Below are 22,827 nucleotides of genomic sequence, written 5' to 3'. Positions count from 1 at the left end.
AAAAATAATTAAATGTCTGATGTTCACATTGTACTACAATACATTTTTCACTTAAATATAAGCATTATACTAAATGTTATTATTTAGTAAAATATTCAGCACATTCTGCATTGCACTACTGTCCACAATTTATTATATATTTTAGGAGTCGGTGCATTTTATACTGACTCCGACTCCACCAAAATGAGCTCCGACTCTACGACTCCGACTCCACAACCCTGCCTGTATGGTTACCTCTTTGACCCCAATCTGGTCTATAGGTTGTCCATTCGCTGCATAGATGGTGAGGTCAGGGTCCAGTGGTCGGAGATCGTTGTCCGACCAAAACCTACGATAAAGGACATACAGGATTGTGGTTACCTGAGAACCGGTGTCCAATAATGCCGGGGTAGGGATCCCATCCAGGACAATGGACAGGACCGGACGTCCACCCACATACTGATCACGGCAGTGAGCTGGGCCTAATCTTCTTAATCCTGGGGACTGGCCCTTGGCCCCAGGTTTGGCCCATTTAAAGGACAGGCCCTTGCATAGTGGCCTGCCTCCTGGCAACGACAGCAGAGAGGTTGTCCAGACGAGTCATAGCGATCACTACTCCTCCCTCGGGATGTAGGACCTCTTCTTCCCCGCATCCAAGGGATGTCCTCTGGGATGTCAGCTAGCAGGATCCAATGAGCGGCTTTGGGTTCTGAGGGGAGTTGCATTGCTTTCAGGATCCGGGCGACGTCCTTGCTGAGCTGGTGCACCTGGGAGGATAGGGTATCTATGGCCTCTGCTGGCGTGTTGACTCCTTTTGCAGCTACCAGGGCCTGCGAGGAGGATTCTGCTCCGGCAGCCGGGGTGCTGATAGACCATGCTGGTGACATGGGGTCTGTATCCATAGGGGGTTGAAGTGCATTCACTGCCCTGTCTTTCAGAATGGCAAAGTCCACATCAAGGTGTTCCAGCGACCACAGCTTCAGCTGTTTTCTATCCTCAGGAGAGTGCAGGCCCTGCAAGAATTGTTCTTTCATCATCCGGTTTCCTTCCTGATCACTGACAGGATCCACAATCTTGAGAGCCCGTAGTGCGGCTTGCAACCTGAGGGCATAGTCTCTTATGCTATCTTAGGGCTTCTGGCGGCAGTTATAGAAGTACTTTCTCAGCTCTCCCTCGGTGCGGTTTTCAAAAGCAGTTGTTAGTTTGGCAAAAATGGCTTCCACAGAGCTCCAGTCATCACTGGTCCAGGCCTCAGCCTCCAATTCTGCTGCTCCAGTCAATTGCCCCAGCACCACGGCAGCCCTCTTCTTACCGGTCATTGCGTACATGTCCAGCAGGGTGCTAATCTTCTTGAATCCGGTCAGTGTGTCTACTTTACCGGCATATTGGGGCAGCCAGTGCGCCCCTGGGACGTACGGTAAGGAAATTGGCATGATCGGGGAGACTTCGGCCGGCGCAGCAGCGACCGCGGCACTGAGACCATGCGCTGCTGTGTTCATGGCGCCAGGGCCTGGCATCGCTTGGACTGCATCGCCCTGGCTGGGGGCATTAGCTCTCACGGTGTCCATCCTCCCTCAGAGTCCTGCTTCTTCTTTTTCTGCAGGTCACTCCCTCTTCCGGGGTCAGAATGCTCTGGGGATTCTGGGGCGGCCACACCTCTTCGTGGGCGGTGCTCTTCTCTTTCGCGCAGGCTGCAGGTCTCAACTTCATGCGCTTTTGATGATGACAATATGGCAGCGGTTCAAATTTTGCAGTCGGACCTCTGAGGCGCACGGTCGCTTGCCTAACAGGTCTAGTCCTTATCCTGTTTGTGACACCAGAATGAGTCGCCCACCACAGCGCTGCAGCGTGACACTGCAGGGACGGCTCTTGGGGAATACCTTCTGGAAACAGGTCGGTCAGGTTTTCTTTATACGAAGTCGTGACACCACTCTCGGTATTTGCGGTCAGGATGGGTGACCGCCACTGCAGTTTAATATGAAGGGCTGATGGTATTGCAGTCGGATGGTGCGGCCTCCCGAGAGTGAGGCTAGCCCCAGGGGCTTGAGTGTATATGCGTGGAACCACAAGTCGCAGAATGACTCAGACACAGTCCAGAAAGTCTTTCAACTTGTTTACTCACTTTTTGGTTGTTTACGTGAGATGCCCGGGCGACACTGTGATAACCAGATGGAACCAGGAATTCCTGCAGGCCGTTCTGAGGGTAGCTATCAACTCGCCTTCCTTGCACTCCTTTTGTTTGGGAGGACCCCTCACTTGTAGTATGGTGGGATTCCTCCAGGGAAGCTGTCTCTCACTCCACTCCCCTCCCTGGCCCGTCTGCCGACAGCGTAGACCTTGGTAGGATGGCTCCTGGCCCTGTCCCCTTGTGGGTCTTTTTGTTGCTGCTTGAGCTCGGACTCTGTGTTTCTGGTGAGTTACCGCAAGTGCCCTCACCGGCAGGTTGAGCAGCTCCAGATGATTAGATTTCTGCTCTGGGGACCTGTATCCCCATGCGTGCCGGAATACCAGCGGTCCCTGTACTCGGCCACCTCTCTGTAGATGTCTTTCAGGCTGACCCACAGGTACCCGTTCTCCCCTGTTAACAGCTACCACACTCCGCAGGGTCTGGCTAGCATGGGTGTAAGTCTGCTCCCTTCCACACTCCTGAACACTCTGCTCCAGACTGCCGGCTCCTCCTCCTTTTTCCTGTCTCCCCTGCTTCTAGCCTCCAGCCCCTCCCTACACCCTGTTGCAGGGAATTGAAAGGTAACCTCTTCTGGGCTACCCAAGGATCCCTTCTAGTGGTGTGGGAGACCTGATTGCTAGGTGTTTGTATGTGCACACCTCATCCTGGCCTTTGGAGATTACCTGGAAGCACTGCCCCAGCATGGGTGCAATACTCTGTGGTGCCTGACCAGGTCAGGGGCGCCACAATATCTTCCCTCCATTATTATCTCCATTAATTTTACATATCGGCTCATCTCCTTCCCATTCAGGTCCTTATAATATCGGATCCTCTCAGTGATTGTATTCTGTTTAAGAAAACTTCCTGACCAGGATGGATAAAGACTGGAACAAGATAGCGGAGAGGATATTACACCTCACCCTAGAGATCCTCTTCCGGCTTACTGGAGAGGTGAGAGATTCTGATGACGTCACATTACATCATTCTTATCTATGGGAATAACAGATGGACAGAACTGGAGAGGTGAGGACTCTGGAAATGTCTGGAGTGAGATTTATTACTGTGTCTCTCCATAACTAGGATTACACAGTAGTGAAGAAGACCTCTAGTGAGCGCTGTCAGGCCCCTGTGTCTGAGGGATGGGGAAGACCCCTGAGCCCAATCACGGGGCCTCCACCTCACCCGCCGATACATGAGGACATCAATGAGCAGAAGATCCTAGAACTCACCTACAAGATGATTGAGCTGCTGACTGGAGAGGTGACACTGCTGGGAATGCTGGGACATTATACAGTAACGCTATGAAGGGATCGGGGGTGACGGTATCATTGTATGTGTCAGGTTCCTATAAGGTGTCAGGACGTCACCGTCTATTTCTCCATGGAGGAGTGGGAGTATTTAGAAGGACACAAAGATCTGTACAAGGACGTCATGATGGCGGTTCCCCAGCCCCTCACATCACCAGGTAATAGACAGGACTAAATACACACAGCCTATAATTATCTGTATGTAAGGAATGAATTCAGTCCCTGTATGTGTTTCCTCCAGGTCTATCCAGTAAGAGGACAACACCAGAGAGATGTCCCCGTCCTCTGCTCCCACAGGACTGTAAACAAGAAGACCCCGATGTTCCTCAGGATGTGTTTCCTCCAGTTCTATCCAGTAAGAGATATCTACTCATGTACTTTCTGCACTAATTTTGTGTTGACATTTTTAGGCTTTCTGCTCTGGTTTTTCAGCTGTATTTTCTTTGCTTCTGCTTCTTCTGCTTCTGCTGTTTGTTTCTAGTGTCTTCTCACTGTCATTATGAAGGCAACTTAAAGACCTGCAGAGGGTTCATGAATACCCTGTTTCCCAGAAAATACGACCTACACCGAAAATAAGCCATGGCATGATTTTATGGGATTTTTGGAGAATGTTTAAAATATAAGCCCTACTCCAAAAATAAGCCCTAGTTACAGTCAGGGCCAGCGTTGGGAAGAGTCAAACTGCGCAATTTTTCAGGAACCCCTCTCTCTTAGGGACTCCATCAGTTGTATTCTAAGATTGATTGTTTAAGGACCTTTGATGACTTCAAAGTCATGTGACATGATGCAACCAAAGGTCTTTTAATTGCAGGAGTCTAATAGAACTGAATAGAAGAGAGACTGGCATTAGGGGAAAGAGAGAGCAAACTAAGCAATTGCACCGGGCCCCCATTCTTCTAGGGCCCGGTGTTTATATGCCGATTATAGGACTACTTAAGAACCTTTTCAACATCACATCATGTGACCAAAGGTCTCTTAATTGCACGAGTCTAAAGCTGAAGACCAGACAGGCTGGTGTGTAGGTGTTCACGCCAATTTTAACCAGCTTTAACAAAATTGGCAGAGCTTGGCCATAAGAAGGGTGTGATGCCACCGCTTCTCTACTTCGTAACAAACTACAGCGTTCCCTATGCCAGAAATCTCACTCCAGTCCCTGACATCATTTTTCAGTGTCCATCACCGGTCCTGATGATTTGGAGCCATAATGTTTATATGCACAGAATGCAAGACCCTGCTACCTGCTTTGGTTACAAAGACTAAGGGCGGCGTTACACGAGACGATATATCGTGCGATCGCATGAGCGATTGCACCCGCCCCCGTCGTTTGTGCGTCACAGGCAATTCATTGCCCGTGTCGCACAAAGTCGTTAAACTCCCGTCACCTCCCTAACGACGTCGCTGTGGGCGGCATCCGCTTCCTGAAGGGAGAGGGACGTTCGGCATCACAGCGACGTCACACAGCGGCCGCCCAATAGAAGTGGAGGGGCGGAGATGAGCGGGACGTAACATTCCGCCCACCTCCTTCCTTCCTCATTGCCGGCGGGACGAAGGTAAGTTGTTGTTCGTCATTCCCGGGGTGTCACACATAGCGATGTGTGCTGCCACGGGAACGACGAACAACCGGCGCGCAGAAGAAGGAATGACATTATGGAAATGAACGACATGTCAACGAGCAACGATAAGGTGAGTATTTTTGCTCGTTAAGTCGTTCGGAGGTGTCACACGGTACGACATCTCTACCGATGCCGGATGTGCGTCACGAATTCCGTGACCCCAACAACATATCGCGCGATAAATCGTACCGTGTAACGCCACCCTAAGGATAGGCCATTAACGTTACTGTCCCAGAAAACCCCGTTAAATATCCGGCATATGTCTCTAACAGAGGTGGCTCTTAGCTTTTTAAACTTGACTGTCAATTTTTGACAGCAACATCACAACTCCAGTCGGCACCTTGTGATTCGATTGCAGGATACTGAAGGGTTACTAAGTTTCCTATCACTGCTGTATTTTACTCCTTGGATGTTCAAAATATAACATTAGTTACAACAATCCATAAATGTTCGAGAAGAATTGATGATATAAGATGTGTTTTTTCACTACTCCTCCCTGATCAGTCGCGCAGCAGCAGGAACTACAGAATGGAGCGGATACAGATGAATTGTCACATATGAGTTAATATTTTTTTTATTACATGCGGCTTTAACTATTTTATTTTCGCCCTTAAAAAAATAAATCTCTTTGAAATTGTCTATGTTGTGGATCAACGTCACAAAGAGATTTTTTGCAGGCATCGTCAACTCTCATGGCGGCATCAGGATCTGTAGAAACTACAAATTCTGGTACTCTGCCTGTTAACTTCTTTGATGTCTGTGATCAACACACTGAGTCTATTAAATATAGCAAGGTCATTCTCTCCTGGGCTGCTTGTTAATGTCTTTGATCACATGCTATAGGGGAGCCAGTGTCATTCGCTTCTTTACTGTATATGCCATTAATGCCAGCTATAGTTTACCTATACAGGTGTGGTGAAGTGTTGTGATACAAACTAACTGGTGTTTGGTGTTTGTTGTTGTGCATTATTTTTGTGAGCAGTTGTGGTGTTAACCTTTGCTGTCTTTTTGTTGCTGCCTTCCTGCTCTTGCTTTTCTCCTTAGTCTCTCACTCTTTATTTCTGTGAGTTTGCAGTGTGTCTGAATTTTGTTTTTCCCGTCTGTTTTAATCTGTGTTTCAATCATACTCCAGCCCTTTCCTTCCCTAGGGGGATAACAGATTAGATCTGGTCCGGAGAATAGCAAGGCACAAGACTCTGGCATCTTCTCATTCAGGGGTAATCCAGAGGTTGGGGATAGCCTAGGGTCTTCTAGCATGAGGAACAGTATGGGAGCCCTCTGTCCCTTGTTATCCTGCAGTCACATTGTGACAATCACTCAGATTATTTATTGTAGCACATTTCAGAGAACTGGTATTACTGGAGAGATATCTTGGATACAGGAATGGAAGGTCTGAATTAACAAAGATGTAACTCTTAGATCTCAAAATTAGAAAACAGATTCAGAATATTTTTTTCCCTAATTTAATTTCTGCTGTTATGGTTTAAAAAAATGTACTTTCAAAATAATTTCATTAAATAATAACATTGTGTTTATTGTTAGCAGATGACTGTGTCGGGAGTTCAGTTGGACCTCTAATATCTTCAGAATTTAAAACAGATGATCAAAGTATCACACATGATACATATGAAGAGCCGGCTAGTTTCCTAGATATACCTCCAGTCCTTCCTAGGAAAGAACAATCATCTGATCTTTTCAAACAAGTCCAAAATTCCGATCATCAAAAAACTCACACTGGGGAGAAGCCATTTTCATGCTCAGAATGCAGTAAATGTTTTACTCAGAAATCAGATCTTGTTATACATTACAGAATTCACACAGGGGAGAAGCCATATTTGTGTTCAAAATGTGGGAAATGTTTTATTCAAAAATCAGATCTTTTAAAACATCTAAAAATTCATACATGGAAAAAGCCATTTTCAAGCTCAGAAGGTGAAAAATGTTTTACTCGGAGAATAACCCTTGCTAACCATCAAAAAATTAACTCTAGTAAGAGTAAATTTTCATGCTCAGAGTGTGGGAAATATTTTATTCACATATCACATCTTATTAGACATCAGAAAATTCACACAGGGGAGAAGCCATTTTCATGTTCAGAATGTGGGAAATGTTTTATTCAGATATCACATCTTGTTAGACATCAGAAAATTCACACAGGGGAGAAGCCATTTTCATGTTCAGAATGTGGGAAATGTTTTATTCAGAAATCAGAACTTGTTTGGCATCAAAGATCTCACACAGGGGAAAAGCCATTTTCATGTTCAAAATGTGGGAAATGTTTTATTCAGAGATCACATCTTGTTACACATCAGAAAATTCACACAGGGGAAAAGCCATTTTCATGTTCAGAATGTGGGAAATGTTTTATCCAGAAATCAGACCTTGTTAAACATCAGAAAAGTCACACAGGGGAAAAGCCATTTTCATGTTCAGAGTGTGGAAAATGTTATATTCAGAAATCAGACCTTGTTAAACATCAGAAAATTCACACAGGGGAGAAGCCATTTTCATGTTCAGAATGTGGGAAATGTTTTATTCAGATATCACATCTTGTTAAACATCAGAAAATTCACACAGGGGAGAAGCCATTTTCATGTTCAGAATGTGGGAAATGTTTTATCGATAAATCACATCTTGTTACACATCAGAAAATTCACACAGAGGAGAAACCATTTTCATGTTCAGAGTGTGGGAAAGGTTTTATTCAGAAATCGAAACTTGTTTTGCATCTAAGATCTCACACAGGAGAGAAGCCATTTTCATGCCCAGAATGTGGTAAATGTTATACTAGGAAGTCTGGTCTTGTTTACCATCAAAAAAATCACACAAAATAAACCATTTTTATGTTCTGAATGTGGAAAATGTAATTTTCAGAAATCAGATCTTGTTAGACATGTGAAGAAGCCACACAGGGAAGGATCCTTTTTCATGTTGTGAATAATTGAAATGTTAAGGCCCTGTGCGCACTTGCCGGTTTTTGCCGCGGATTTCCTGCGGTTTTGCAGCATGTTTCGCTGCATGTTATGTTCATAACATCTCTATAGTGATTTACCAGCAAAACCTATGGGAAAAAAAATGCTGTGCGCACTATGCAGATTTTGACAGCTGCATGTTTTTTATTTAGTTACAGCAGGGTATGTTTTCACAATTTTTCCCTTGGTTTCTCTTTGTCTAATGGCCAGTGTGAACATGGTCTCACAAGCTCCATGTATACCATCTCATACTCCGGCTCACTTTTTTGTTTTTATGTAGTTTTTTTGTATTCAGTACAAACAGGGAGTAGCCCCCTTTTCAGTGAGCTGGGCATTTCATTCTGTGCATCCCCGACTGTGTGTCCTGTTGGGACCCGGTCACTCTCAGCCCTTAGCCACATTGAGGCCTATTTTAGACCCATGGTAAGGTTTTAATATTAGAGAGTGTAGGTACTATCCCACCTGGGTACACCTTGACGTTTGGTGGGATAGCTTTATGCTTTTTTTGATCAAAAACAGTGTTTACTAAGTACCCTATGTTTAAATGCACTATGCTTTTATTTAGTTACAGCAGGGTATGTTTTCACAATTTTTTCCTTGGTTTCTCTTTGTCTTATGGCCAGTGTGAACATGGTCTCACAAGCTCCATGTATACCATCTCATACTCCGGCTCACTTTTTTGTTTTTATGCGGGATTCCTGCAGCAAAAACAATTGCATGTCACTTCTTTTCCGCAGGTAGCTGCGGCATTTCACTCCATTTACTGCAATGTTATCGTGAAATCCCGCAGGTAGCAATTTCTGTGCGGTTCATTGCGTTTTCCTGCGTTATTCCCTCCGGTATTTCGCGTTTTTGGAACATAATGTTTCATCACTGCCTGCGGTTTGCAGGGAAGTGATGTCATTGTAACAGGAAGAGGAAGCGGAGCAGAGAGTAAACACACAGAGATCACAGACACAGACATAGAATACACACACATCGCACTCACACACAGACACAGACATATAGAATACACATAGAAATCAAATGGACATATAAAAATAAACAAACGCGGGCTCCGCTGTATTTTTACCTTCCAGGCGAGGTAAACACACAGCGGCGGCCCGGTATTGTCAGGCTGGGGAGGGCGAGGGGCAGGGTTAATGCCCGTTCCCCCCCCTCCACCCCTCCCACAGCTGAGAATATCAGCCCGCAGCTGCCCCGGGGCTGTCGCATCCATTATGCGACAGTCCCGGAGTGTCCCCGGCTCTTCCAGATGCCGTGATGCGGTGGCTATCCCGGTGGTAAGGAGTTAAATGACAGCGGATCGCTGCCATTTAAGTCCCGGCTTTTAATCATGGCAGCGTCTATGAGAAAGCTTTCATGATTAAAACCTGTAATTAAAGTGAAAAAACACACACACCGAGAAATCCTTTATTTTAAATAAAACACAAAAAAGCCCATTTCACCCCTTTATTAACCCCTCCCAAACACACAGCTCTGGCGTAATCCACGTCCTACGATGCTTGCATCAAGCCGCGACTGACACTGTACATAATGCAGCCTCGCAACAAGCCTGCAGAGAGGTAACAACAGGTCATTTCCCATGGCCGGTAATGTGAACACACTACCGCTGGGGAGAACTAGAGTGATCTGTCATCTATCTATCTATCAAGAAAATTACTTTTTTTTTTTCTCAATGTGCTTTATTGCATTGAATGCATTAAAACATATGTACCAACCTGCGAAAAAACTGCACCAAAACTGCACGAAAAACGCAGCAAAACGCATGCGGATTTCGGTGCGTTTTTTTGTGGGGGGGGGTTTCCGCGGGTGCAGTAATCTTTCAGTGCCTGCGGAATTTTCTTTCTAAAATTCCATTTTCCATAGCGCACAGGGCCTTAACTGGTAAATCAAGCCTTGCCAACCTTCAGAAAACCAACAGAGCAGAGCAGCCATTCTTGCTTTCAGAATTTGGCAAATGTTTTATATCATTAATCAGGTCCTGTTGTCAGATGAGTCACACGGGAGAAGCCATCATGATGTACTATAATTCAAAGGGTTTTTATCCAAAAAGCAGCTGCAATTGTTCAAGTAAGAATTGGTGAGGGGAAAGAACCATTTTCTTTCCTTTTAAACTTACTGCATTTTTCAGACCATAATACACACCCAGGTTTTGAAGAAGGAAAATAGGGAAAAAGATTGAAGCAAAAAATGTGGTCATGACGCTCTGTTATGGGGGGGAATCTGCTGCTTACAATGTTATGTTACAGGGTTAATATCCCCCAATTTTGAACACGATGTGGTTTTTCTTTACTTTTCCTTTAAATGGTGCAAATCTGTGGCTGCCTTTTATATTTACTAAAGCAGTGGAGAGCTGCAGAGTAGTGAATTTTTTAAATACCAAAATTTTTAGAAGTCTCCCCAGAAAGGATTTTCCAGGTTGTGAGATCCCACAACCCTCAGTGATCACTCTCATAGTGAAAGAATGAGCTCTATAATCCCAGCACCCACGACTTTATTTTCTAAACAGCGCAGCCCCAGATTCAAGATAGGAACTCTTAAGTATATCACATGGTATATAATTGCATTTCCAAACTTGTTTTGTTAATAATGCTTGTAAAATATATATTCTTCATGCCTGTCTTTCTTTGTTGTTTAGATGTGATGATTTTGCCTCAGAACCTCTGGAGTTGAGGCAGAGCTATAGACATTTTGCACAAAAATAGTGACCGAGTGTTGGAAAATCCCAGAGATTGGCAGTGCGTGTTCTTATCTGACAGTTTTCCATTTCTGCAGCAGTGGACTCTATGACCCTGGCAAACTGTCAGTTTTTCCTCTCAGTTGTCAGCCTCTGACTTCCTTTATAAACCTCAGCCTGGGTTGCTTTGGGTGCTGTTTATAGTTGTTCCTGACTGTAGTCTGCAGTGTTCTTCTCCTTTTGTTGTTCCAGAGACTTCTGTGGTAGCTGCTAAGATAAGTGTTTGACTTTTGCTATCTCGGCTCAGGTGGTAGCATTTGTGTTTCCCCTGTATTGTTTTCTTTTGTCTCCTTTAGCATTAGTAGTGTTGACGAAGAGCTCATACCCACGATCCTTACTTTAGGCCTGAGCTCTTTCCCTGGAGTGAACTAAGTGACACCTCAAAACCCCATTGACTCCAGCCCTTACAAGGGCAGTACCAAACTGACCCTAAGTGAAATGGCTCTAAAAAAAGGGTGTCAGTTAGTCCACTCCAGGGAAAGAGCTCATGCCTGGTCGCGGACAGCCACCTGACTCACCTATGTTGATGACCCCCCTCCAACAACTGACCCGGATCTGGATATGGGTGAGACCAACCCTTATTATCAACTGTGTGACTGCACATTGTCTTTTTTCATTGATCTGGATGTATAACCCTTAGGCGAATATGAAATCATGAATATTGTTGTTATAATCATACCCACATAAATTTAGCCATAGGACACCGCTGTGACCTGGATTTTTTTTCTCTCATGTAATGATTAATGTTTCTGGGACAATATATATGGATATATGTCTTTTTTCTAGATGAAACACCAATTTTATATATTGTATCAGTAGGTCATAATGAGAGGTTTTTTGTTCCCACTGCAACATACCTATTTTGGATGTATAAACACACAAAACTGGCTGTTTGCCTATTATTTGGATCAAAGTAGCTTATCAATCTTGCAGTGTCTATCAACAAGAACTGAATCACACTGTGCATCCTAGATACGTGGAAGTTGTTAAGACACTCTTGTCCCAATTCATAAAAGCTTTTATGCCAAAAAATTGTCACACAAGCTTTGAAAAGTCTCAAAAATGTGGATCAATTCAGAGAATTTTGATGGCTTTTGGCAGTTTCACTTCAAAATTATAAAAGCCATGGGTGGGACGGGGGCGTAACATTACAGCTTTAATTCATGACGAGCTGTGGCATTCCCTATGCCAGAAATCTCACTCCAGTCCCTGATGAGAGTAATATTTCTAGTATGGCACACGAAGGCACACCCCAGATTCATGAAGAGGCATGCACCACTTCATGAACCAGGAGTGTCCCCCGCATAAATTGGGTTTTTTATATTATAAAAACGATCCCTTTACAAAGGATAATTGTTGTAGTTAAAAAACCGACAGACAGAATTTTATATGTCTGATATCCAATTGGTTATTTTTTTTCATGGGGCTCCCCACAAATAGTGATAAGTGTACCCATTGAACTTCGGGTTCGGCTTTTTAATCCAGACTTTAGATAAAGTTCATTTTGGGACCCGGACTTGACCTGAATCCCATTGGAAGTTACTAATTGGGCAGTTCGAGTTTTCGCCCACATGCCACCAGCCAAAAAGCAAACATTTCCGCGGTAGGGAGAGCGGGAATTGCGCACACTACATCCAATAACAATGTTTTTACTTACTGTGAAAGCCATTCAAACACTGCTAGGAGCTTGCACTGTGCTAAGCATCGGGCATACCCGAGCACAGCAATTCTAGGTCGAGTGGTTAGGATACGTAAAGCACCCCAACTCCAAACTCGGTCACTGATTTTTTTTTTTTTTTATTAAGTCTGTTTTCGGTACAAACTTTACTGTTCGGGTTTCCTCTTCTCTGCCAGTGAAGCTTTATTACAGTTTAGATTATGGGTGTATTAAGAGACCAGAACTGAAAGGGGTCTATCTCTTGGTGAAGAGCGAGTAACATTTATGATACGTATGCTGAGGTTTTTTGAATTTAATGGGAATCTATCACTAAAGGGGGCTTTACACGCTGCAATATCGTTAATGAATTATCGTCGGGGTCACGGTGTTTGTGACGCACATCCGGCGTCATTAACGATATCGCAGTGTATGACAAGGAGGAGTGACCTTAAACGATCGCAAAAGCGGCCAAAATCGTTTGCTGCGGAGAGCGCGTCCTGAAACAAAAAATAGTTTTCAGGATGTTAGCGATGTTGTTCGTCGTTCCTGCGGCAGCACACATCGCTGTGTGTGACACCGCAGGAGCGACGAACATCTCCTTACCTGCCTCCACCGGCAATGCGGAAGTAAGGAGGCAGGCGAGATGTTACGTCCCGCTTATCTCCGCCCCTCCGCTTCTATTGGACGCCTGCCGTGTGACGTCGCTATGACGCCGCACGAACCACCCCCTTAGAAAGGAGGCGGATCGCCGGCCAGAGCGACGTCGCAGGGCAGGTAAATACGTGTGACGGGGGTATGCGAGGTTGTGTGCCACGGGCAGCGATTTGCCCGTATTGCACAACCGATGGGGGCGGGTACGATCGCTTGCGATCTCGCTAGTGAGATCGCAGTGTGTAAAGCCCGCTTTAGTGTTTACCACTTAATTAAAAATCAATATAAAAATATCCAATGACGTGTAATTTACTGGGCTGCTTGATGTAGTTTTGATAAAATAACTATTATCACTAAAGAACTAGTAAACCTGCTGCCATGTATCCTCTATCTCCATAAGCTCTGTATAATCCCGTCCCACCCCTGATTGGCAGCTTTCTGTCAATGCTCATTGTACACAGCCAGCTGCCAATCAGTGATGTGGGCGGGGTTATACACAACAGCATTTCTAGAACTGATAGATCTTCAGCAGATAAAACTAATTTTTAGCAAACACTTCAACAAGCAGCCAAATCACTGGAAATGGAGTCAATTGTGGTATCTAAAATACACTCGATTTGTCCCACAAATACAATGGATAAATTCTCCTTATTCATGGACCTTTACACAATCATATGTATATTAACCCTTAAATTTCACAATGAATAAGGATAATCCCCCCAACACCAAAACATTTGATACAGGATGTCAGGAACAGCGCTCTGCTGCCGCCAATTGTCAGGACATTTACGCAATTGACCAATGATTAATAGACAAAGCCATGACTGTTTCCACTAGTAGGATGATTATTGAAAAGCTCACAGTGAAGGTATAGTATATATACGATCGTTTCTATCTCTGGAATATATCTATACCTCAGTACAGTCACTGCCAACTCCACAATAATGAAAGGAACTACTACTAGCTGCCACCACCAATCGCTCAATTGGACACACAATATAAGTAGGTTTGTTCCTCTTAGGGGCACTTTGCACACAACGACATTGCAAGCCGATGCTTGCGATGCCGAGCACGATAGTCCCCGCCCCTGTCGCAGGTGCGATATCTTGTGATAGCAGCCGTAGCGAACATTATCGCTACGGCAGCTTCACATGGACTCACCTGCCTTGCGACGTCGATCTGGCCTCCTTAAGGGGGTGGGTCGTGCGGCGTCATAGTGACGTCACACGGAAGGCGACCAATAGAAGTGGAGGGGCGGAGATGAGCGGGATGTAAAGATCCCGCCCACCTCTTTCCTTCCGCATAGCCGGCGTGAGCTGCAGGACGCAGGTAGGAGATGTTCCTCGCTCCTACGACTTCACACACAGCGATGTGTGCTGCCGCAGGAACGAGGAACAACATCGTACCTGTCGCAGTCGTGTAATTATGGAATTCCCAGACACTACATCGATGATACGATTACGACAATTTTCCGATCGTTAATCGTATCATCTAGGATTTACACACTACAATATCGAGTGCGACGCCGGAAGTGCGTCACTTTCGACATGACCCCTCCGACATCGCACCTGCGATGTCGTAGTGTGCAAAGTGCCCCTTAATCTATAAACCACATTCCAACGCCATACGCTATTTTATATATTTAATCTGAAAAGTAGGCAGTATTTATAAAAATATACAAAAGATATTACAAAAGTGAACTGAATTGCTTCCTGCAGGTGCAGAACTAGCATCTCTGAGAGAGTTTTGTAGTAAAAATTCGATAGGCCGTCTGGGCCTGGGGCTTTATTAACCGGAAGGAGGTTTATTGCGGTCGTTATTTCCGCACATATTAGTGGTGCACTGACAGGATCAAGCTGCTCCGGTAAGATGGAGAGGAGCTTTAGGCTATGTGCGCACGTTGCGTACTAGCCCTGCAGATATTTCTGCAGCGATCTGAAGAGCACATGTGCGCTTTAGATCGCTGCAGAAATGTCCGTAGTGAGCGCCGATTCCATGCGCTCTGCCTCCAGCTCCTGCCATAGACAGAGCAGGAGCTGCCGGCAAAGCGCAGGAAAGAAGTGACATGTCACTTCTTTTTGCGCAGCGCTTCGGCAGTAGCCGAAGCGCTGCGCTCTTAGACGCCACGTGCGCACGGCCCCTGCACAATCTCCATAGACTGTGCAGGGGCCGCAGGACGCATGCAGTTACGCTGCGCTACAAAGCGCAGCGTAACTGCATGTTTTTACGCAACGTGCGCACATAGCCTTAGGCTACATGCGCACGCTGCAGTTTTTTCTGCACACAAATTGCAACCAAAACTGCACCTTGTCAGAGAGAGCCTAGAAATGTAAAAAAAAAAAACTGCTTGTAATGTAGCTGTGTTTTCTGGTGCATTTTTTATGCCATTTTTATGACAAAAATGCACCAAAAACACATGAAAAATGCACCAAAAACGCACCAAATTGACAGCATAGCATGTGTTTTTGATGCGTTTTTTGTGACAAATGTTGACAAAAACGCTAAAGAATGAACATGCTGCTTCTTTTTTGTCACAAACTTTTGTCAAAGAAAACACTGACAAATAAACTGCAAGGTGTGTCGCGGGCGGGGACGCTGCGCTCACTAACGCTCGGGTCCGGCGCTGCTGCTGCTCGGTAGCTCGAGCGGTGGGCTGGATCCGGGGCCTCGAGCGGCGCTCCTCGCCCGTGAGTAAAAGGGGTGGCTTGGTTTGGGGATTTAGTCCGTGACGCCACCCACGGTTGTGGTGAGGTTGGGACACGACCACTGCTCTGGACGGGGATCCCGGGAACGATGACAGGGAGCAGCTGAGATGTTTTTCTCCACTCCGTGGGTAGGGGGTTTTGGTGGTCCCGGGGCCCGGTGATGGGGACTGTAAGGTGGATGGCGGGGTTTGGTGAGGTGCACGGTCACGGGGGCAGCGCAGTGCCAGACGGCACGGTGGTACTCACTCAGCCAATAACGTAGACGGAGTCTCTGGTAAAACAAACGGCTGCATGGACGGGTCCCGCAGCCGGCCGCGGTGGTCACTCCCGGTAGGTTGGCGGTGACTGCCTCTCCCTGCACCTGTGATATGTTTTCGACTCCGATGGCTTCCCACCGGTAACCCGCTCCCCAGCGGTGTATTTGCCAGAGGAGCCCCTTTTTGCCCGCAGGCTCTGGCCCTGGGAACTCTAGCTGTGGCGGTAGCTGTATTTCCCTTCACAGTTGAGCGGTTGCCTTCAGTCGGGTCTTTGCTGCTGAGAAACCCCGGAGGTTCCCGTCGCTGTCGGATTTCACCGGTTTAACGGCGACTCCAAGCCTGGTCGGGGTCCGTAGGCCCTGCCGAATGGTGCTGGCTTCTCTTCGCTCCCCGGTTCGGTACCGGCGGGCCACCGCCCGTCCCCGGTCCTCACGGTTGTGCGTCAATCGGCCTCGCCTGCAGACGGTCACCACCGTCTGCCAACCTTGCTCTTGAGTGCCCGGGCCACGTACCCGGACACGGTCAGTCTCCTCTCGCTTCTCCACTACCACTTCACTCCTCCACTACCACTCTCCCTCACAGATCTCTCTTCCTTTCCCACCTCCAGGACTGTGAACTCCTCGGTGGGTGGGGCCAACCGCCTGGCCCCGCCCCACCTGGTGTGGACATCAGCCCCTGGAGGGAGGCAACAAGGTTTTGTGTGTGTGACTGATGTGCCTAACCAGGGTGTGGGGTGTGTTGTTGTAGTACCTGTGACATGCTGGCTTGTCCAGGGCGCCACAGGTGCGCACAGCAAATCTGAATTCTAGTAGACTTTGCTGGGAAGTCAAATGTCAGAAAGTTCTGACAACAAAACTACATCTTTGTCAGTGTATATTTCCATTGTTAAATCTCCGCTGCCCCCCTTCAGCCTACCTTCATAACTTGTTACAAACATTACTTATAAACACTATCCCTCCCATCCCCCCCTCCCCTCTCCATGCGACACAACCTCAAACTTAGCCAACTATACTTTCAGCTTGCCCATGGACCCTGACAGATCTTCCTTCATATACCACTCTGTGGACACAAAGGACATTATTTGTAGTAATTCTTCTCTTGAACAGATCACACTTATAAACTTTCTCCATTAACTAAAAAATTTTGCTGCCATCCTTTCTTTGCATCTCTCCAGCACCACCTTCTCCAACATGAGCGTTTTTTTCAATTGATTAACCAGTTCTTCTTTCGTTGGTATTTTTTTCACCAGCCACTTCTGAAGAATTGCCCTTTTACTTATCATTGCTATATCATGGAAAAGATTCGGTAACTTGTCCCCCCCTTCCTCTCCCTCCTCCTGATGCTGCTAGAGATGGGGGACACAAGGCGCAATAGGGTCTTACCCGGTAAAACATTTAGAAATGAAGAAAAGAGGTACACTCACCTAGTTTGGTTGTGCCAGTCACAACCCCTTATACACGCATGTGAGTGTCTGCGTGGTTCAGCAGCGGCCCCGTGGATAACGTAGTTTAGTGTAGATCACAGAAGGAAATGAGTTTATGCCGCGCTAAAAACCACTGATGCCGGTATATTAAAGAAGGAGACGGGTCATGTCTCTGAAACGCGTAGGATTGTGAAATAAAAAAGAAATTTTTAATATACCGGCATCAGTGGTTTTTAGCGCGGCATAAACCAGTTTCCCTCTGTGATCTACACTAAACTTCCTTCTTCCTCCTGATGCTGATAGTGAAATAACCAAACTTTTAGATCCATCTCCACGTTTCTGTTCCAGATTTTCCTCACTACCCGCTGGACTTGTTTCCAAAATCTTTCAATCCTCCCGCACTGCCATAACCCATGAAATAGGTCTGCTTTTTCCGTACTACATTTTGGAAACTCATCATCTTATCTGGATGTCCAGCATACAATATATTAAATCCATAGACAGCTCTATGTATGATCCTGAATTGGGTATCCCTTAAGTTCTCATTCACAATCTTCTTCCTCAACCTTCTTCCAACCTTTCAAAAACTTCTCCTCCCCCTGTTGATCTCCCAACTGCCTTGCCCACCCTTCCAAAATTCTTTTTGATATGTTAGGGACTAACACTTGTCTCATAATTCCGTATAAACTTGATATATTTGTGGCATGGATGTCCCTTAATATGATCGCATCCATCTGATTTGCCTCATATTCGTTATTTATGTTGTATAGTTTCTTCATTATCCCTTGTTTCACCTGTTCAAACTGGTGAATCTGGAATCGGCGCAAGTCATACTTTTCTCTCAACTCTTCACATGTCATCCATCTCCGTTCTGTATCATGCATCAGGTTTTTTAGAGTTCTAATCCCTTTTTCCCTCCACTCTTTAAAGAGATCATTTTTCCTTCCCTGTGGAAAGTCAGGACAAGCCCATAGATTAAGGAATTTGGAGATATTCCAGGCTAACCCGAACTTTTTCCTAACCGCCTTCAAAGTTATCACTGTGTGTCTACAAATCAGTGAGTGTTTAATATTGGGCGGCAAATTTGGAATGGAGGTATTTAAAATTGAACTCAGGTCCCAAGGCTTACAAAATTCAGCCTCTATATCCCAGTCAGAATATCTACTTGTTCGTCTAATCCAATCAACTACATGTCTCAAGATACAGGCCAGATTGTACCCCCTAATGTTTGGTAGTCTGATCCCTCCTTTTTCGATTGACAACATTAACCTTTTGGTACTACCGTGTTTCCCCGAAAATTAGACGCCCCCCGAAAATAAGACATAGCAGGAGTTTTCAGGGATGCTTTAATATAAGACATCCCCTGAAAATAAGACATAGCTGCGGTCATTAATGAAGTGTCATGCAGCAATGAAAAAGTTAAAGACACTGCAGGACACTTCATCATAGACAACGGAGACCCACTAAAGAAAGAAGAGAGAAGACGCCCCGATCATACTCACCAGACGCCGACCGGGAGCAGGTGAGCACATCATGGTCCTGCAGCGGAACACACACACACACACACATCAGATCTCACACACACACACACAGACACACACACAGACTACAGATCGCTTACACACACTCACCCCATCCAGTGATATTGCTTGCTTCTCGGCGGCGATATTGTGCTGTGATCTTCCAGGACCTTGCTCACATGGCCGGAACCATGTGACATCTCCGGATGTTGTGTGTGCGCGAGCGCGATTGTAGTGGTACGTGTGATATCGTGAGTGTGTGTGCGCATGTATGCGATCGGATGTGTGCATGTATGCGATCGGATGTGTGCATGTTTCCCCATTGTGCTCCTGATTCGTGAATGTATAATCCACCCACCACTCTCTCAGAATTCTATGGAAGTTTTCGTCCAAAGTCAAGAATGAGGGGAAGCGCCATATATATTCCTGTCCTCTCTGAATTTTATCAGCTACACTGACTGCCACTGGGCTATGATCTGAGATTACCATATTCTCTATAACTATCTCTTCTACCCTCTGCAATAAATTCTCAGTTGTCAGCTAGAGGTCAATCCGTGACCAAGAGTCGTGTGTAAATTCTCCCTCTTGCGGGTGATGTATTCTCCAGCAATCATGCAGTGTCGTTGTTTTTAGCATTGCTTCCAGCAGCCCCTCCGTACTCCTCCCCTGTTTCCCCTGACTCCTCCTATCTTCTTAATGAGAAACCACTGTGTTGAAATCTCCCCCCACCAGTTTACATACAGTATTTCCCCATCCATCAAAATCTTATTACCGTATTTTTCGCTTTATAAGACGCACTTTTGTTCCCCCAAATTTTGGGGGAAAGTAGGGGGTGCGTCTTATAATCCGAATATACGGGGGGGGGGGGTGTATATATATATATATATATATATATATATATATATATATACACACACTACAGAGTCCAGGGGAGGTGCGGGCAGCTCTGGAGCTCTGCTGGGGGACTTGTGAAAGCTGGGAGCAGCAGACTTTGATCTCCTGCACCCGCTCATATAATATGCACAGCTGCTGTCCACCACCATGGTGCTGAAAGTGCACCGCGGCGATAGGCTGGGGCAGCAGTGTATATTATATCTGCCTGCCCCTTCTTTGATTGCACATGCCCCCTCCCCCGTGTTAGCTATGTCCCCTATGCTGCTGCAAACAGTAAAATAATAAACTTTTTACTCACCTCCTCCAGCGTGTCTGCCAGGCCTCCCTCCTGCTGCTGTGATAAGGCACAAGAGATTTCACTCTGCCGTGCCGATCACATGACCGGCCGAGAACCAGGAAATGCAGGAGGCCGGAGATCAACCCCGAGGAGGGGGACACAGACAGGACAATGCTGGAGAAGGTAAGGAAAGTTTATTTTCCTAAAAGCAGCAGCATGGGGCGATATATAACACAGGGAGCTGTGTGCCAGCAATAGTGGGCCATGTGCCAGCAATAGTGGGCCATGTGCCGCTACATGGGGCCGTGTGCCGCCACATGGGGCCATGTGCCAGCAATAGTGGGCCGTGTGCCGCCACATGGGGCCATGTGCCAGCAATAGTGGGCCGTGTGCAGCCACATGGGGCCGTGTGCCAGCAATAGTGGGCTGTGTGCAGCCACATGGGGCCATGTGCCGCCACATGGGGCCATGTGCCAGCAATAGTGGGCTGTGTGCAGCCACATGGGGCCGTGTGCCACCACATGGGGCCATGTGCCGCCACATGGGGCCATGTGCCAGCAATAGTGGGCTGTGTGCAGCCACATGGGGCCGTGTGCCGCCACATGGGGCCGTGTGCCGCCACATGGGGCCGTGTGCCGCCACATGGGGCCGGGTGCCGCCACATGGGGCCATGTGCCAGCAATAGTGGGCTGTGTGCAGCCACATGGGGCCGTGTGCCGCCACATGGGGCCATGTGCCAGCAATAGTGGGCTGTGTGCAGCCACATGGGGCCGTGTGCAGCCACATGGGGCCGTGTGCAGCCACATGGGGCCGTGTGCAGCCACATGGGGCCATGTGCCAGCAATAGTGGGCCGTGTGCAGCCACATGAGGCCATGTGCCAGCAATAGTGGGCCATGTGCCGCCACATGGGGCCGTGTGCCGCCACATGGGGCCGTGTGCCGCCACATGGGGCCATGTGCCAGCAATAGTGGGCCGTGTGCAGCCACATGGGGCCGTGTGCAGCCACATGGGGCCGTGTGCCGCCACATGGGGCCGTGTGCCGCCACATGGGGCCGTGTGCCGCCACATGGGGCCGGGTGCCGCCACATGGGGCCATGTGCCAGCAATAGTGGGCTGTGTGCAGCCACATGGGGCCATGTGCCGCCACATGGGGCCATGTGCCAGCAATAGTGGGCTGTGTGCAGCCACATGGGGCCGTGTGCCGCCACATGGGGCCATGTGCCAGCCACATGGGGCCGTGTGCAGCCACATGGGGCCGTGTGCCGCCACATGGGGCCGTGTGCCGCCACATGGGGCCGTGTGCCGCCACATGGGGCCGGGTGCCGCCACATGGGGCCGGGTGCCGCCACATGGGGCCATGTGCCAGCAATAGTGGGCTGTGTGCAACCACATGGGGCCGTGTGCCGCCACATGGGGCCATGTGCCAGCAATAGTGGGCTGTGTGCAGCCACATGGGGCCGTGTGCAGCCACATGGGGCCGTGTGCAGCCACATGGGGCCGTGTGCAGCCACATGGGGCCATGTGCCAGCAATAGTGGGCCGTGTGCAGCCACATGAGGCCATGTGCCAGCAATAGTGGGCCATGTGCCGCCACATGGGGCCGTGTGCCGCCACATGGGGCCGTGTGCCGCCACATGGGGCCATGTGCCAGCAATAGTGGGCCGTGTGCAGCCACATGGGGCCGTGTGCCGCCACATGGGGCCGTGTGCCGCCACATGGGGCCGGGTGCCGCCACATGGGGCCGGGTGCCGCCACATGGGGCCATGTGCCAGCAATAGTGGGCTGTGTGCAGCCACATGGGGCCATGTGCCGCCACATGGGGCCATGTGCCAGCAATAGTGGGCTGTGTGCAGCCACATGGGGCCGTGTGCCGCCACATGGGGCCATGTGCCGCCACATGGGGCCATGTGCCAGCAATAGTGGGCTGTGTGCAGCCACATGGGGCCGTGTGCCGCCACATGGGGCCGTGTGCCGCCACATGGGGCCGTGTGCCGCCACATGGGGCCGTGTGCCGCCACATGGGGCCGGGTGCCGCCACATGGGGCCGGGTGCCGCCACATGGGGCCATGTGCCAGCAATAGTGGGCTGTGTGCAACCACATGGGGCCGTGTGCCGCCACATGGGGCCATGTGCCAGCAATAGTGGGCTGTGTGCAGCCACATGGGGCCGTGTGCAGCCACATGGGGCCGTGTGCAGCCACATGGGGCCGTGTGCAGCCACATGGGGCCATGTGCCAGCAATAGTGGGCCGTGTGCAGCCACATGAGGCCATGTGCCAGCAATAGTGGGCCATGTGCCGCCACATGGGGCCGTGTGCCGCCACATGGGGCCATGTGCCAGCAATAGTGGGCCGTGTGCAGCCACATGGGGCCGTGTGCAGCCACATGGGGCCGTGTGCAGCCACATGGGGCCGTGTGCAGCCACATGGGGCCGTGTGCCGCCACAGTGGGCCGTGTGCCGCCACAGTGGGCCGTGTGCCGCCACAGTGGGCCGTGTGCCAGCCACAGTGGGCTGTGTGCCAGCCATAGAGGGTGTGTGCCAGGCATAGGGGACATGTGGCATCACTGGGCCATATCCAGATTCAGAGCGCTAATTTTAGGATGGGGGGGGCTATGAGGGACATATACCCTATATGATTTGTCAGACGGACACTGGCATTATAAGAC

At 48.2% G+C, this 22,827-nt stretch overlaps 1 protein-coding gene across 2 annotated transcripts; it reads left to right on the top strand.

The window, feature by feature from the left end:
* Positions 1–2,963: 2,963 nt before the first annotated feature.
* On the top strand, positions 2,964–7,975 carry LOC142258988 (uncharacterized). 2 transcript variants are annotated; one of them, XM_075331530.1, is made up of 5 exons: positions 2,964–3,097; positions 3,227–3,406; positions 3,488–3,611; positions 3,695–3,808; positions 6,612–7,975. In XM_075331530.1, the coding sequence occupies exons 1-5, from the start codon at positions 3,020–3,022 to the stop codon at positions 7,898–7,900; spliced, it is 1,785 nt and encodes a 594-aa protein (XP_075187645.1). In that variant the 5' UTR covers positions 2,964–3,019; the 3' UTR covers positions 7,901–7,975. The 2 variants fall into 2 exon arrangements, with proteins under 2 accessions (XP_075187645.1, XP_075187644.1); XM_075331529.1 differs by having other exon boundaries at positions 6,609–7,975.
* The last annotated feature ends 14,852 nt before the right edge of the window (positions 7,976–22,827 follow it).

This window comes from Anomaloglossus baeobatrachus, assembly GCF_048569485.1.
Source record: "Anomaloglossus baeobatrachus isolate aAnoBae1 chromosome 5 unlocalized genomic scaffold, aAnoBae1.hap1 SUPER_5_unloc_20, whole genome shotgun sequence".
NCBI classification, from domain to species: Eukaryota; Metazoa; Chordata; class Amphibia; order Anura; family Aromobatidae; genus Anomaloglossus; species Anomaloglossus baeobatrachus.
This window is presented reverse-complemented; position numbering and strand designations above follow the sequence as displayed.